Below are 17,999 nucleotides of genomic sequence, written 5' to 3'. Positions count from 1 at the left end.
CTGTACTATAAGCTCATAAAAACCAAATGTCTCATTTACACTTTGTCATAAGGACTTTTGGGGTCTTCTCTTAATTCTGCTGATGTGAAGCTGCATGATCTCTGAAAGCCCCATGCCTTATTTTCCTCATATGAAAATATATGAGGCTTTAGGTATGAAGTCATCTTCTTCTTTTAGCACATTAAGACTCTCAAATGCCTATAAATGTAGTATTTGTGACACTGAAGGCTATTTCTTTTTTTAAAAGTAGGTAATATACACAAAGCAATACAACTTAAACTTCCCACTTCCATCCCCGAAATCGAAATGAAAGAGAGACAGCAATACCAAATATGTTACTGTAACTGATTAATTTAGCAAGCTTTGAAACTATTAAAGAAACATTAAATAGTACCATAAAACTTTCTTAAATCCCTATTATATTTCTACAATTTCTTCATAATTAAAACACTTTGAATATGCTTGAGTGATAATATAATTCAAACAATATTTAAATGAAAACGCTATCACAAAGGAAATTACATGTAACAACACTCTTGTCTTTTAAACTTAGGAAAATAGGTCAGAGTCATAATGCTTTGTATTCCCTAATAACCACAACTCTATCAATAAAAACATATTTGTTGGCAAGACAATACAATTTTTCTGATGATTATTACTACTACTACTAAGATGCCCCTTTATATACACATCAAAATTTGTTTTAAAGGGAGTTTTCAGGATCTGCCTTTAAAAGTCTATCTTCTCAAATATAAATAAGGTGTCCCTTATGTAATACATGATACACATATATCAAGTTTTACCTTGGCTTGTAGAATCTGTATCAAGTTCCTTTCTAGTTGACAAATCTACAGGTTTGTCCACAGTTTCACAGGAAACAGATGGTGAACTAATGGATTTGGTAGTAGAATCAGGTTCTTCAGATTTACAGAAAGAAGGTACCATCACTTCAGTCCCAACTGGATATACACTGTCAGTTGTGCTAGTTATTTCTTCTGTCTGAGATTTCTGCAAAGAGGAAGTCACAAAACACTATGCCACTTAAATGCTAAATTACAAAAATGGCTATATAATCTATTTCAAAGGGAACTGAGAACTTGGGCTTCTGGAGAAGACAGAATAAACACACTTCACCCTATCTCTCCCCAAAACCTACAACTAGATGCCTAGACTGAAACATACAGAGCACCTCTAAGAAGCCTTGGAAAGGTGGATAAAAACAGGAAGAAAAAGGATCTTGGGACCAGAGAGATAATCTGGAGGTTAAGATCCACGTGGAGTTTTTCTGCCACTCCTATAACCCAGCCTGGGTGCTACAGCAGCCAGAAAAAACTGGAACTGCCAATGGCACAATGTCAACAAAACAAGAGACTCTACTTTCTTCTCAAGTACACATGAGACATTCACCAAGACAGACCTCACAACATTTATGAGAATTGAAATTATTCAAAATGTTTTCATAAACCATAAAGGAATTAAACTAGAAATCAGTAAGAGAAAGATATACGGAAGGAAAATCACCAAATATTTGGAAATGGCACAGTAGCATCTAATGTACAGATCACAAAGAATGACTCAAGGAAAATAAGAAAATATTTCGAACTGCATGAAAGAGAAAATACCACATATTAAAACTTGGCCAGTTGCAGATAGGAAGTGCTTAGAAGGAAACTTATAGTATTAAATACTTATACTAGAAATAAAGAATGATCTTAAATTCGTAATTTAAGCTTTTTTTAAATTAAGAAACTAGGCCAGGCACAGGGGCTCACGCCTGTAATCCCAGCACTTCGGGAGGCCAGGGCAGGAGGATCATTTGAAGTCAGGAGTTCGAGATCAGCCTGACCAACATGGTGAAACCCCGTCTCTACTAAAAATACAAAAATTAGCCACGCCTATAATCCCAGCTACTCAGGTGGCTGAGACACGAGAATTGCTTGAACCCAGGAAGTGGAGGTTGCAGTGAACTGAGATCATGCCACTGCACTCCAGCATGGGAGACAGAGCAAGACTCTGTCTCAAAAGCAAAAAAAAGAAAAAAGAAAAGAGACTAGACAAAAGAGCAAAATAAACCCGAGGCAAGAAGGAAAGAAGGAAATAATAAAGAAGAGAAATAAATAGTATTTTTTAAAACTTAAGAAAACTCCAGCCATGGTTTCATTGGTGAAAACAGCTCAACATTTAAAGGGAAAATGGCACCAAGTCAACACACTCTCTTCCATAAGACAGCAATACAGAAAATGCTTCTCAATTCATTTTATGACACCAGTATTACCATGTTTTTAAGAGGTGGTTTCACTATGTTGTTGTCCAGGCTGGAGAGCAGTGGCTATACACAGGCACCATCTCAGCGCACTGCAGCCTGGAACTCCTGGACTCCCGAGCAATCCTCCTACTCCTCAGCCTCCCAAATAGCTGGGACTACACACACACATATCACTGAGCCCAACCAGCATTACTCTTACATGGAAAACAAAGACAGTTTCAGAAAACTACAAGTATCCTGATAAATATAAACCCAAAAATTTATAACAAGATTTATGCAAATTGAACGCAACCACATATCAAAATTATACCCTGACCAAGTGAAGTTTACCCTGGAATGCAAAGTTAATTTTCTGAACATTTGAAAAGCAATGTCATTCACAGATTTAATAAAAAGAATCACGATTGTATCAATAGTTAAAATTTTTGACAAAAAGGTAAAAACGTTAGGTGATGATGTGTCAGTGTAGATTCATCAACTGTAACAAATGTATAAGCTTTTCTTTCCATAGAAATTTTAGAATTCACTTATGTATATCCATAAAGAATTCTTGGCTGGGCACGGTGGCTCACACCTGTAATCCCAGCACTTTGGGAGGCCGAGGCGGGTGGATCACAAGGTCAAGAGATCAAGACCATCCTGGTCAACATGGTGAAACCCTGTCTCTACTTAAAAAATACAAAAATTAGCTGGGCATGGTGGCGCGTTCCTATAGTCCCAGCTGCTCAGGAGGCTGAGGCAGGAGAATCACTTGAACCTGGGAGGCAGAGGTTGAGGTGAGCAGAGATTGCCCCACTGCACTCCATCTTGGCGACAGAGCGAGACTCCATCTCACCCAAAAAAAAAAAAAAATTCCTGGAGGGGTTTTGACTGGTATTGTATTAAATCTATAGATTAATTTTGGAAAACTGATATTCTAGTTATTTTGAGTTTTCCAATCCAGGAACAGTATACCTTTCCATTAATTTAGATTTTTTATTTCATCAGTGTTTTGTGGCTTTTGGCATATAGCTCTTGTGTAGAACAAAATTAAAATTCCTTATTTCCTGGCCATAGCTGATTTAGTCTAGACCCCTCAACCCATTTAGTAGCCACAACCCATTATTACTATTTGGTAAGAACATTCTAGGTCAGGCGCAGTGGCTCACACCTATAATCTCAGCACTTTGGGAGGCCCAGGCGGGTGGATCACCTGAGGTCTGGAGTTCGAGACCAGCCTGCCCAACATGGTGAAACCCCGTCTCTACTAAAAATACAAAAATTAGCCAGGCAGGATGCCACCACAACTACTCGTGAGGCTGAGGCAGGAGATTCACTTGAACCTGGGAGGTAGAGGCTGCAGTGAGCCACGAGCATGCCATTGCACTCCAGCCTGGGCAACAAGAGTGAAATTCTGTCTCAAAAATAAACAAATGAGAACATTCTAAAGTTTACCGCATCAACAAAAGCAATGGAACTAAAAGGAAAATTTATTAGAGATATTCTTACTTGAGCTTCCTGAACTTTTTGAAGCTCTGATTGAAAGTCTTCCCCATTTCCATTGTCTTCATCAGTATCACTACAGACTCCACAAAAAAATGTAGGTGGAAGTTTTAACGTATCTGCTTTTGCCTTCTCTTCAACTGTTGGTTTCTTTTCCCAAACAATAATGCATTCTTTCTCATTATCTGAAAAATCAGTACAACACAAGCAAACGAAATTAGATGAAGCCCAACTTCTCTACAACAATGGTAGTCATCAATATAATCTACAGACCCAGGTAACAAGACCTGTACATGCTAATGAAAAACAAGGACCACCCAGAAAAGAATATTTTTCACCTAATGTTAAAGTATTTTAAATCACCATGGGCATAGTAAAATTGATAATTATAGAAATTACCAGACTAGGTTATTCCTTCTAAATAGAAGACTTGTTAAAAGCAGTATAAATGTCCTTTACATTTAACATACCTGCTGTATTTTCTTCCAAGGGTCTACATTTTTCTGAGCCATCCAGATACAGTTTTCCATTAAGTTTCTTGACAGCTGTTTCGAAATCTTCATCTTAAAATACAATTGATTAAAAGAATTTCTAGTTAATTTTGGGGGGTTTTCCTTGCTTAGGGACTATCTCCAACTTCACCCTTTCTCCCTCTCCCCATTTGAATTGCAGTCAATTTTGCCAATTTTATATCCTTAATACCTCTCTTACTGCTAGAGCTTTAGCTCAGCCTCTCATCTTGTTTGAGCTGCTCTCATTTTAACTCATCTTCCAATCTCCTTGTCCCATAATCCAATACTGTATACCACTGTCCAACTGATTCTATTGAGACTTTTATTTAACTGCTTAGCTTAAAAAATGGCATACAAAGTTTTCCATTGGAACCTTGTCTGCCTTATCTCTCTTCCACATCTTTAAGACTCCAGAAAAATTATGATTATTTTAAATCCCCTCAAAACATGTGCCTGGCACATTAGCCATCCAAAAAATGCTTGCTCAATGATCACAGTCCTTTTGATCCTTATATCCATTGACCACTTACACATACATTTAGGGTGAATATACCTGCAAGGATATTAGTGATAAGTTCTAAGAGGCAGGCTTAAAATAATTACACCACACTCCCAATTTTACTAAGATTAGCAGGAACACAGTGTTTTTGAAATAACAAAAGTTTTACCATCCTCCTCTTCTTCACTAACATAATCTGGTCTATTCTTGTAGCAGAAGAAAGTTGGAGGAAGTTTCAGTTTGGTTGCAAGGGCTTTCTGCTCAGCGGTTGGAGTTAGTTCATATACAATGAGAACATCATCATCTGAGGGAGAATCCTCAGGTTTTTTCTTCTCTTTTGCTGTAACACCAGTCAAAAAAATTGACAAAGGTAAGGTATTAAGTATTGACATTAATACTCTAACTGAAAATAAAAACCATAGAACTTGTCTGCAGGTTAAAACAGCATACTGATAAAAAATACATATACTTTGATGCAGAGATGTACGATAATCATGAATTAGAATTAGCATCCTGATTTAGTGTTCTACCAAAAACCCTTAGTGAACATAGAATCTATTTAAAACCAAAGAAAACAAAAGTCTTGTGTTTACTTAATAGTTATTGAAAAGAATTACTACTGATTTCTAGAATTTAAAAAGGTTAAAAATTTGAAAGTGTTGCCTAACTATACTTAGCATACAGTAGGTTTATGAAAATATCCATGCATTTGCAGCAACTAAAAAAATCTTAAAGAAAACATAAGCAAGTATTAGTAGACATATGAAACTAATCCAAAGCCAACTGTGATTAGTTCCTGTAAGGAGAGTTAACAATTGCCAAGAATGGAAGGTGATTAGAGTTGCATCTACTTTGTCTACATTCCAAGCATGATACTAGATAAAATTAAATAAAAACTGTTACTCTATGGGTAACTAACACTATAAAATCTAAGATGATTCATATGGCTGAAAACCACCCATCTCCAGCCACCATCAATGCAAAGGGCAAAAAATTAGAGAGAGAAAAAACTTCTATATGCAACCTGTTCTGATCTATTAATGTAAAGAAGAATTTCTGGCTAAAGGAGTTTAATAAAGTAAGCCAGTCAAGAAGCATGCCATGTATACCAACTGGTGACAGGGAAACATTCTGAGAGCTATGCTGTCCAATATGGTAGCCTAGCAACATTCTATTAAAACCTTACAAGGTGGCTAGTCCAAATCAAGACATGCTAATACTAAGTGTAAACACACACACTGGATTTTGAAGACTTGGTGAAAAACAATAATGTAAAATATCAATTTTTATGTTAATTAGAAGTTAAAATGATATTTTGGATATCATGAGTGAAATCAAATATATCAATAAAATTACTTTCATCTGTTTCCCTTTTTAACTGTTTCTTTTTATTCTTTTTAATATGGCTACTAGAAAATTTATTTATTTAATTTATTTGAGATGTGGTCTTGCTTTGTCACCCAGAGCTGGAGTGTAGTGATGTGATCATAGTTTACTGAAGCCTGGAACTTGTGGGCTCAAGTGATCCCTCTGCCTCAGCCTCCCAAGTAGCTGGGATTATAGGCACAAGCCTGCACCAAATGACAATTTTAAATTACATACACAGGTTATACTTTATTTCTATTGGATGACACTGCTCTGGAGAACCAGCGCCCTTCCTTTCACAATGTTAAATTTGTCCTTCTCCTACATTATAAACAAAAACTTAGTATCATTACCTAGCTAGGAGAAATAACAGTACACCGTAAGATAAAGGTTCTTGTTCCAGTTCTACTATTACTCAGTCAAGACACCTTGGGTAAATGAGATAGCCTCTCTTGGCCTCAGTTTACTCATGTCTAAAGTCTTCATTTCTAAGGTGCCTTGGGACAATGACATTATCAGATTCAAAACAGAATAAGGCTCTTTGTTCTACAGTAGTGTATAGACACATTCGTTCTTAGGTCAGGGATTCCTAACCTAGAGCTCACAGAAACTGTATGCAAGTATACATCCACTTTCGAAACTGTATGCTAGTATACATCCACTTTTAAGTTCACTTTTCATATTTCTCAAAGACTGTATCTTTAAAAATAAAAGATTAAGAGCTACCTTAGCCAGTAATAAAACTGGTATACTTAAAAAAAATCAGAGATTGTTACTTTATCATTGTACTTGTTTGGCATGGCTAAGATGTGTTACTGGTCACTAATGGTGAGATTTCACTTCCCTAAACTTTCTAGAAGGCCTTCAACAGATCCCACTTCTTGTTCCACTCTAGCAGCCACACTTCTAAAAATGATCTGTGCAACATATATAATACACAAGCTGTAGAATGCTGGCTGTTAAAAATGGGGTCCATTTTCAAATACAACATTTTTCTAAACCGTGCACAAAAGAACAGCCCTACAGGGACACTCTTCCATATTGTATACATGCCGTTGCCAATACATTTGAATACTGGCAGACGTTAGTGGCTAAAGATAAACATTAGATAAAACATAGGTCTTCATTGAGCAGACTTGAAATAACAGAGTAATGAAGTACATTACAAATCAGCATCCCAGTATATTTTAAAAAACAAACCAAAAATAAAGGATGTCATGCCACCAGTCAAAAGGTGCTTTGCTTAAACTGGCATTCTTTAACATGCATGTTGTAGTGTTAAGTACTTAATTTCATACAGCCACAGTTATTAATACTTTGCTAAGGGCTACCAGCTGCTAAAAACTGCTGTTATCTCATACTGAGAATGCTAGTTCTATACCTTTGTTCTCAGGCTGTGAGGAAGGGGTGCTAGTCCAAAAGGCCATGGGATTAGATTTAAAAAGGCTAAAATTAAATCCTAGAAAATGAAGAATATTTCATTTTTTAACATTTTGGGAAACAAAATGAATATGCTTTTAAAACATAAAAAGCCAGAATCCCTCAATTTATACCACCAATCTGATTGTCTTATATATTCATTTACCCCTGTAGTTTCATTCTTTGCTCATTTAATAAATGAGCAAGACTAACATACAACATATAAAATGAGAACATCTCAGTATCATGTTCTTTTTTTTTTTTTTTTGGAGACAAAGTCTCACTCTGTCACCCAGCCAGGCTGGAGTGCAGTGGCATGATTTCAGCTCACTGCTACCTCCATCTCCTGTGTCAAGTGATCCTCCTGCCTCAATCTCCTGAGTAGCTGCTAATTCTAGGCACGCACCACCATGCCCGGCTAATTTTTGTATTTTCAGTAGAAACAGGGTTTCACCATGTTGGCCAGGCTGGTCTCGAACTCCTGAGCTTAAGCGATCTGCCTACTTCAACCTCCGAAAGTGCTGGGATTCTAGGCATGAGCCACTGTGCCCGGCCTCAGTATCATGTTTTCTGAGTGACAAACTGAACAAATGAAAATGAAAACTTTTTTTTAAAAAAAGACTCGTTAACGCGCATGATTCAAGCATGAGTCCGTACACTGTACTGAGTTCTTTTGCTCTGCCCTAGCATGAAAGAAGTATCTTCCAGTTACTGAAATGTCTTAAACTAAGTTCTGTTGCTCTTTGAAACCTCACCGTGAACTTATTAAGGGAGAAAAATATATTGCTCAAATATTTTGGGGGTGTTCACAAAGCATCGTTTATATCCCAACATTAGTATTCTACAAAGAGTGCATCAAGTTAAACATTAAAAGAAAAATTGTGCTTAACTTTAACAACAAAGTACTTACCCTTTTCTGGTGTTTTAAATGTGTAATTGATTGAAGATTCTTCCGTTGGAAAGGAAGCAAAGAGATTTTTGACTTTGCTATCTGAAGACTGTTCGGTATCAGAGTTCTTTGACAGTTCACATTTGTTAGGTTCCACTTTGCTTTCAGATCCACTCTGGGCTACTGAACTAGTTTCGCTATTGTTACTTTTCAAAGGTGCATTAAAACTAAATCCAAACAAAGACCCAGTGGCTGAACTGTTGCCAAATGCAAATGGTTTTGATTTTTCACTACTAAAAATGCTTTTAACAGACTCTGAACCAAATACAAACTTTGGAGGAGAAACCACTGCTTTTGTTGTTGTTTCAGATGTGCTAGACACTTCAACTTCTGAAGTTGCATCTGCTACATCATCACCCTGAATAACATCTGTCCTCTCTCTTGTGGTCTCTTCTAATACAGCTACAGCAATTTTGCCACATGGTGACTCTCTGGGAGTGCCTGACCGAGAAACATGAGGTGTTATCAAAGAATCTTTTTCCTGGGCTGTTTTTGCTTCATCAAAAATTTTCTTAAATGAGTCTGCAACATCCTGTAGTTTAAAACGAACAGCTAAATGCTCTACTTTTCTTTCTCCATCTGCAAAATCACATGCAGTCCACACCCATACTCTTTCTGTCCCTTTCATATTTTGCAAAGTCATGTCTGGAGTTATTCTGTGATTGGCACAAAGTTTTAATACTTGGTCTCTTCTCATCACTATACGAACTTGCTTATTATCATAATTCTGTAAAATCTTTATATCACCAATGCCCCTTTCTTTCCACTGACCAACATCTTTATCGTATCTGTAGAGTTTTGCCCTGTGACTAAAAACAACTTGTTCATTTTCCTCACCACTGGATACTTCAACTAGATCAGGTAAAGGAACAACAGGTTCAAAGTACTGTCCATCTCTCTCTTCTTCTTGAGTAACATCAGATTCTTCATCAGTGCCAACTGATGTCCCACTCTGATTCAACTTGGCAGGAGACTTAGATGGACTCAAAGCAGATTTAAAACTGAAGTTAAATCCTGTTGTTGACTCACCAAAGCGGAAAAGATTTTTTCTCACAGGGCTACTTGCCAATGGAGAAGCATGTACTGAGCTACTACTAACACTATCATCCAAAGCATCTTCCCTTAAATCATAGTTATCCCATTCTAATGTGGGCCCAGTGTTTTCGGGATTGGGTTTTATTGTTGTGTCTGAGGCACTGGCAGAACCTGTACCTGAATTCTTATTCTCTTCTTCAGTGACTTTTGTTTGATCATTTGTCAAAAATGTCTTGAAATCTTTCAGTCCACTCTTCATTTCTTCAGCTCTCTGTATTAACTTGGCAGCTCTGCCAGTATCTACAAGTTTATGGGGAGTTTGAAGTGGTATGTCTAACAGAAGCCGCTGGCATTCCTCAAACTTCTGCTTGAATTCTTCAGCCAGCTCTGGTGTTTTAAATTTTGCTGCCAACTGCTCTAGTTTGGCATCACCATCAGAGAAATCACTGGCTAACCACATCCATGCTCTGTCTGATCCAGAGAGAGGCTTCAGATTCATCGTAGTCGTTATCCAATGATTAGCACACACTTTTAGTACTTGTTCTCTTCGCATCAGCATTCTTAGTTTGCCATTGACCTCATTTTTGAGAATTTTTAAGTTCCCCAAGCCCCTTTCTTTCCACTGACTTATCTCAGCATCAAACCTAAATAGTTTTACCCGCTGTGAATACAAAACTTTTTCATCTTCTTCTCCTGTTACAAGTTCTACTTTTTCAGGCATTTGAACTACTGGTTCAAAATGGATGTCATCACTGTCCTCAGTCTTATAGGCATCATCATCTTTCTCAAAGTCACCAGAAGTGTTTGCTTTATCGGCCATTTTACCACATTGTGATGAGAATAATTTTTCTCCAGCACCTGAAAATCCCTTGAAATTGGGGTCTTTTTTGCCAAACTGAAATCCTTCTCCTGAGGTTGATTTTGCAAGATCTGCAAATGTAAAAGTGCTACTTGTTTGACCAAAAATCACACCACTACCATTCTTCTGGCTACTAATATCCTGAGCCTGGAAGCCAGAATCATTTTCAAGAGGCTTTTCACTTTTCTTTTCTTGATTCCCTGGTTCCGAAATGCCAAATTTAAATCCATCAGCAGACACAGGGATGGAAAATCCTTCTTTGGTTGACTTAAATTCTGTATTAGAAGAACCCTGAAACATAAATGAAGGTGAATTTTCTTGATCCACATGCCCAAATTTGAATCCTTGCTCTGTATTGCCAAACTTAAAAGCTTTTTCTGAGAAATTACTTTTAAATCCTGTTCCCACCTGACTTCCAGAAGAGTCATGCAACTTCATTTCTGAGCCCAATGTGAAAGCTGAAGGAGCTTCTGCAATAGGTTTATGAGTTGGTTTAGAGGCATCACAAGCCACACATGTTAAGGAAGAACTCTCATTTTGTACACAGCAAACACTACAATCCCACTGTCCTTTCTTGATGAACATTCCTTCAAATCCACTCTTTGGAGCCTTGCTTACCTCCGAAGAGGTAGGTGTTGAAATTGCAGTTGTTTGATTTTGTTTACTTGGATACTGACAAGCAATACATTTGGTAGCACTGGCTTCATTTCTTACTAAGCACATACTGCAATCCCACTGTCCTTCCTTCTTAGTGAACATTCCCTCAAATCCACTCTTTGGAGCCTTGCTTGTCTCTGAAGAGGCAGGTGTTGAAATTGCAGTAGTAGTCTGATTTTGTTTACCTGGATTCTGACAAGCAATACATTTGGTAGCACTGGCTTCATTTCTTAGTAAGCACACACTGCAATCCCATTGTCCTTCCTTCTTAGTGAACATTCCCTCAAATCCGCTCTTTGGAGCCTTGCTTGTCTCTGAAGAGGCAGGTGTTGAAATTGCAGAAGCAGTTTGATTTTGTTTACCTGGATTCTGACACGCAATACATTTGGTGGCACTGGCTTCATTTCTTACTAAGCACACACTACAATCCCATTGTCCTTCCTTCTTAGTGAACATTCCCTCAAATCCGCTCTTTGGAGCCTTGCTTGTCTCTGAAGTACCAAACTTAAAAGAGGCAGGAGCTGAAACAGAAGTAGATGGACTTGGTTTATCTGGATTCTGACAAGCAACACATCTTGTAGCATTTGCTTCATTTCGCACTAAGCATGAACTGCAATCCCACTGTCCTTCCTTCTTAGCAAACATGTCCTCAAATCCACTTTTTGAAGTTTTACTTGTCTCTGAAGTACCAAACTTAAAAGAGGCAGGTGTTGGAATAGCAGTAGCAGGTAGACTCTGTTTTCTCGGATTCAGACAAGCAGCACATTTTGTAGAGCTCCCCTCATTTTGTACCAAACATACACTGCACTCCCACTGTCCTTCCTTTGTAGAAAAAACAGATCTGAAGTCACTGTTAACAGGTTTAGGAAGATCTCCCTGGCCAAATGTAAATGAAGCCTGATGAACAAATGAAGATCCACTTTTGTTAGCAGATTTTGTGTTCTGACACGCAATGCACCTAGATACAGTAGGTTCATTTCTTACTAAACAAATACTACAATCCCAGTGACCTTCTTTCTTTGGAGTCATCAATGCAAATCGATCTTGAATATTCTCTGGGCCAGTTTTAGGAGTAAAAACAGTTTCAGCTAATGGTGGGCCAACGAGTTCTTTATTGCTTGGGTTTAGATTTTGGCATGATACACATTTCTTAGCAGTTGCAGCATTCTTTAATGAGCAGCTGTTACAATGCCACCAAGACCCTTCTTTCTTTCCAACTTGAAATTCAAAATTCATGTTTCCAGCATCAGATTTGCAAATATCCTTGCTATCATGACTTGTGGGTTCTTTTACAATTCTGATAGCCTGATTTGATGCTGTGGCTACATTTGTTCCTGGGGCTTTTAAAATGCTCTGGGCTTCTTCAAACTTGCACTTAAAAAGTGCTGCTTCCTCAGGAGTTTTGAACCTAATAGCAAGTTGTTCTGGTTTTGGCAACTCATCTGCATAATCAAGGGCATGCCAGACAAAAGATCTGTCTGATCCAGCATTTGGTGTCAATTTCATATCTGGACTGATATAATGATTTGCACAGATTTTCAACACTTGCTCTCGTCTCATTAGAAGGCGAATTTTACCAGATGTTTTATGCCTCAGTATTTTTACATTGCCAATCCCACGTTCCTTCCATTCTTTGGATTCTACATCAAAACGGAACAATTTCGCACGGTTGCAAAAGAATTCTTCTTCATCTTCCTCACCAGTTTTTACTTCAATCTTATCAGGAAGAGGTACTACAGGCTCAAAGTGAGGACCATCATCATCATCATCCCCATGGGCACTTCCTCCATCTGTCTCATGGTTCTTGTTTGCTGTCTCTAAAGTGGGTGTTCCAAATACTGATTTCCCTGGACCACGGAAAGTAAACATATCATCACTTCGCCGAAAACCAGAATTCTTTTGCTGAGCTGACCCCATGTTTTCTGTAAACGAAATTCCAGACACATTTTTGCTTCCAAAATTGAATGTATTTCGAGGCCCAATGGTCTGACCACCAGGAACTGGTTTGGGTCCACTATAGCCATCTCCTTGCAAGGGTTTATCTGAAGTCAGGAGACCTAAAAGGCTTTCACTGTTACTGTAAGCTGCAGGAGGGGGCTGTGTCACAACCTGTGGTGAGGAAAATGTGAAGTCACCATCATTTGATTTGAAATTTGAGTTAAATTTAAAAGGAGGTGGCTGTGTTGTGTGTGCTGGTGTTGGCAAAGATGGCCTTATTCCTTCACCTGGCATGGGCTGAACAAAATTAGTTTTCCCAAATTCTATAGTCTTAGATTCTGCAGATCTTGAAGCATGAGCTGCAATTGGAGGTTTTGTGAAATATCCTGGTTCTGGCAAAGGTGGATTTGTGCTTGTCTGCTGAACATTGTAATTAAAGTAATCATCACCCCTGGGCGATAGAATTCCTGTTGCAGGAGACTCAAAACGCAATGCAGGAGGACCATACATCTCCTGAGAGAACATACAAGCAGATGAGCTTTGCACTGGTGGTGTGTGCATCTGTTGCGGATAGGCATAAATATGCTGTTGGGGTGGAAGCCTATTCATGCCATAGACTGGGCCCTAGAAGACAGAAAGTTAAAACATTTTGTAGATTGTCTACAAAACTACAGATAACTAAATGCAAACCAATTCTCACAAACTTCAAACATGAATATTAAGTGAAGAAGATATCATTAGGGGATGTAGTACACATCATTAACCCGTTTATGCCAGAGGCTGCAAATTTTCTGTGTGAAAAATCAGACCTTGGCAATGACCCTGAGCAGTAAGATATAAATAACTCCCAAAAGCTTAGTGTTCCAATAATGGAACACTAGGCATAAATAGGTTAAGAGAAAACCACATTGCTACAAAGATACTTGCATATATACTTGGCATATAATGAAAATTAATTACAGCATCTTAAAATCTACAACTAAAGTCATAAAATAAATACCATCTTCATTCCTAAACAATTTATCAAATGATGTTAATAATGATGATGATGATGATGATGGTAACATTTATTGAGCATTTATTAATGTGCCAGCTGGGCACTATTCTAAGCACTTTACATTATTATCTCATTTTAATATCCTCAAAAACCCTATGAATTAAGGTATTATTATTATCCTCATTTTACATATGAGGCAACTGATGCATTGAGAGGTTAAGAAACTTGCCTGTGGTCAAAATAAGCAGAAGAGCAAGGGTCTAAATGCACCCCATCACTCTGTCCTCAAAGCTATCACATTCAACTACCACTGTAATTTTGAGTCTTCAATCAATTGTTATATATATAGCTGTATCAGGCCTGAAAGTACTTACCACATAGTGGGTCAGCAAGGGCATTGTAGTTCTATTTCTGTTAAAACAGAATGATGAAGGATCCACCACTACCACTCCCATTTTTAAAATATTCTAAATATTCACACTTATTGTAACACAAAAGGTGACTAAGAAGTATAATTTCTATATCTGGAGATAAATTTAAATTATCTACACCTTAAGGGACATAAAAGTTTTAATACTGAACTGCTTTCTTGAATTTCTTTGAAGGAACCCTAAACAATTTAAAATGGAAATAATTATAAATGTATAAATTATTCCTTTGTTACCTTTGTGGGAGTAACATTAGCTGCTGGTCTGAGAAGATACTGGGAATTATATGCTGGTGACTGACTATAATATACTGAAGGGCCAGTAGTTGCAACTAAAAAAAAAAAAAGAAAATAAAGAAAACACTGTTAAAGTCTATACTACAGTTAAGACTATCTAGGCAAGAGCTATAAATACAAAAACAATAGAAATTAAAGAAAGATTTAACTACATAAATTTTAAATTTCTGTACATCAAAATACACCAATCAAGATTATCAAATGACAAACTAGAAAAAAACTGCTAAATATGACATGAAGAATAAGAGAATAGCATCGCGTGATCAACAAGAACAACTACCTCACAAGCATTAAAAAAGGAATAAAGAAGAAAGTAGCTGGTGCCTTTTCTAAGAAAGATCAGTATGATGTGGAATTATGGACATTCAGTCACAGAAAGGACGTAAGGAACCAAGATGCCATCTGATGGTCAATGCATTTGAAGTGGGTCTAGAAAATCTGCAGAAAGACTAGGTTGTATTTTGTAAACTAAAGCTATTACTGCGAATGTTCAGCTCAAAAATCACCTGACAAATTCATGGAAAGGATCTCACAAATAACACAAAATGTGTTCCTTGGCTTAAAACAAAAAGCACATCAACACTCATGCTGATGTAAACTATCTGCTCCGCCTGTTCTGTGTTTTACCAGGAAGCCACACAACTAGAAGGCACCCATGTTAATGGCAAAACTACCAACAGTCATTTGCTTGAACTGTTTTATGACAGTTTTACCAGAAAACCACCAAAAGACCTTTTATGCCTGTACATGGAAGAAGAAACAAATTGTGCCAAGAGGTTCCAAACAATTGCCTCTGGAAAGCACTGAAAAATCAAGACCTAGAAAAGGCTAGCCAGAAGCCCAAGTTTGATTTTGGAAACCTAATAGAGGTGAGGATAGCAATTTGGAAATTCCTATGGGGAGGAAGCAGGCACAGAACACAGAACAACCTGACAGAAAATGGCCCAAGAATCTTAAAGTCTTACGAGATGTCTGTCTGCATGAAAGCAAAAAGAAAAAATAAAAAAATAAAATTTTAAATTAAAAAAAAAATCTTAAAGTCTGAAATTTAAGTAGGGACTTTAATTGACTACTGACTCTAAACTGTGGGGAAAAAAACTAAAGAGCTCTAATAAATCTACTAAAAGTAATCTAATTTTTGAAAGCACCACATGAATAGACAATTTAGGAAAGAAATGTAATAGCCTCAAGGGCCGTGTTTTTGAAGTGAGCCTCGAAAATCTGCAAAATGACAAGGCTGCATCGTGCAAACTCAAGCTATTATGAAAACATTCAGGTCAAAAAAATTACCGACAAATTCATGCAAAGGATCTCACAAGGAACACAAATGTGTTCGTTTGCTTAAAAAAAACACATTGACACTCATGTTGATACACAAACTCTTCTCCATCTGTTCTGTGAGTTTTACCAAAGAAACCAAACAACTGGAAGGTACCCACGTCGAAGATGGCACAACTGCCAACAGCCATTTGCACAAACTGTTGAGCATGACTAGTATTAAAAAAAACTTAAAAATTGGTATCACTTTTGTTCCTACAAATTGGCAAAGGATTTTATAAACTAGTAAGTCAGCATTAGCAAAAGTGCGAAGATGGCACTATCAGATACTAGTGGTAAGAACATAAACTGATTCTACAAAACTAGGACAGTGTCCTAGAATTTGTAATGGCATAAACCAGAAACAACATAAATAAAGGAACAGAATTTACAGTACTTCCATGTGATGGGATACCACAAACTCATTAATATTCAAAAACATTTCAGTTTAAAAATGCTCAGAACTAAAGTAACATTTAAAAAACAGGCTAGCTCATCCACACACAACATACTAACATGGTAACAATCTCATAAAAAATACTATATGTATAGAGAAAGAACCAGAAGGAAATGCTCTCAAATATAAGAAATGTTAATAAGATGGTTAGTTTTTAGTTTTCTTCAACCTGTTCAGTACTTCTGAGCATCTCCTACGAGCTTATTAATCTTTAATTTTAATCATCTTATTTTAAAAAAATAAGGACCATCTTGATATGTTTACTATTAAGGAAAAAAAATGTATGAACACAGGAACAGAAATCAGGAGATCCTGGCTCTCCCCCTTTCAGTGCCACAAAGCTGTTCTGTGATTGGAGTCTCCATTTTTCTCAATTGTAAAATGAGGATGTGCTGTTTGTACACATTTCATAGGGTCATTGCAAGAATAAAATGAGACAATGAGAATGTTGTATTTATATGCTTGTAAAAGAACAGAAGGCCTTTTATACCTGTACACAGAAAAAATGGAACTCATGACCCAAAAGGCACCAAATAACTGACTGCACACAGCACTAAAAAAGCCCCAGAAAAGGTCAGCCCGTTTGTTTATCCTCTTACAAGCACCTATATGATGTGTAAGGTTTTTAAGTAAATAAGGTTTGAGTGTTAGACATTTCATATACTTATCTATGACTTATGACATTTAATAAGCTTCACTTCACAAAGATTTTCTGTTACTTTGCTTGTGTTGAGAAGATACCATCGCAAAAGGCTAGTGGGGTTGCTTTAACTATATGAACCATCACACAAATGTGCTCATCTAAACTAGATTTTATTCTAAATCTTTCCTGGGCTAAAAAGAGAGAAAAAAAAATGTGCACTACTGCCATTTCAGGAGTCTGTCTTACGTAAAAGGAACATTTTTTGTTTTTTCTGGCTGCCTGGGAGCAATGTATTATACTGGCAAGTGCTTTGGAGTTACACCACTGGAGTTTGAATCTTGGTTCTATCAATAACTAGCTGTATAATAATGAGTAAGTTACCTAACCTTTCTTTATCCATTTCCTCATTTATAAAAAAGGGATTAATAATGGTACCAGCCATTCTAAGTTACTGTAATTAAATAAAATTACGTTCACAAAGCACTTTTGCACATAGCCAACCCACAGTAAACACTAATAGTAACCTTAGTTCATTAACTGTTTACTGTATACTCTAATAAATGTCTGATATACACCCACGCCCATCTGCACATACACAAATGCTCATAGTAATTATGTGAGGCAAGTATTATCTCCACATTTCAAACAGGTTAACTTACACAGCTATTACAGTGACAGAGCACAACTTAAAAACCCAGTATGATTCAGGTCCAAAGTCCTTTTCTTTCTTTATGTAACCATAATATTTCAAATTAAGTAAGATTTCCTATATAATGTCCTGCCTCTCATCATTATCATCAAAATAATTCCCCAGAGGTGTAGGTTCTTAATTAAGCATTTCTTAGTGCATAACTCTATTCATTAACATTTTTCAATTTAA

The 17,999-nt window shown here is 37.0% G+C and overlaps 1 protein-coding gene across 4 annotated transcripts in view; it reads right to left on the bottom strand.

The window, feature by feature from the left end:
* Positions 1–17,999, bottom strand: part of RANBP2 (RAN binding protein 2) — a 70,173-nt gene that overhangs the window by 7,620 nt on the left and 44,554 nt on the right. For 2 of the 4 annotated variants that reach the window (XM_015113092.3, XM_077958983.1), the window contains exons 19-25: positions 14,643–14,737; positions 8,454–13,605; positions 7,506–7,583; positions 4,929–5,099; positions 4,219–4,311; positions 3,755–3,933; positions 804–1,008 (exon numbers count right to left, since the gene is read on the bottom strand). In XM_015113092.3, the coding sequence (XP_014968578.3) occupies positions 804–1,008; positions 3,755–3,933; positions 4,219–4,311; positions 4,929–5,099; positions 7,506–7,583; positions 8,454–13,605; positions 14,643–14,737 (5,973 nt within the window). The remainder of the gene's footprint in view (positions 1–803; positions 1,009–3,754; positions 3,934–4,218; positions 4,312–4,928; positions 5,100–7,505; positions 7,584–8,453; positions 13,606–14,642; positions 14,738–17,999) is intronic. The other 2 variants (XM_015113094.3, XM_077958984.1) reach the window with 1 other exon arrangement.

The sequence above is a fragment of the Macaca mulatta genome, chromosome 13, assembly GCF_049350105.2.
Source record: "Macaca mulatta isolate MMU2019108-1 chromosome 13, T2T-MMU8v2.0, whole genome shotgun sequence".
NCBI lineage: Eukaryota > Metazoa > Chordata > Mammalia > Primates > Cercopithecidae > Macaca > Macaca mulatta.
Note: the sequence above shows the minus strand (reverse complement) of the source record. Positions and strands in the feature narration are given on the sequence as shown.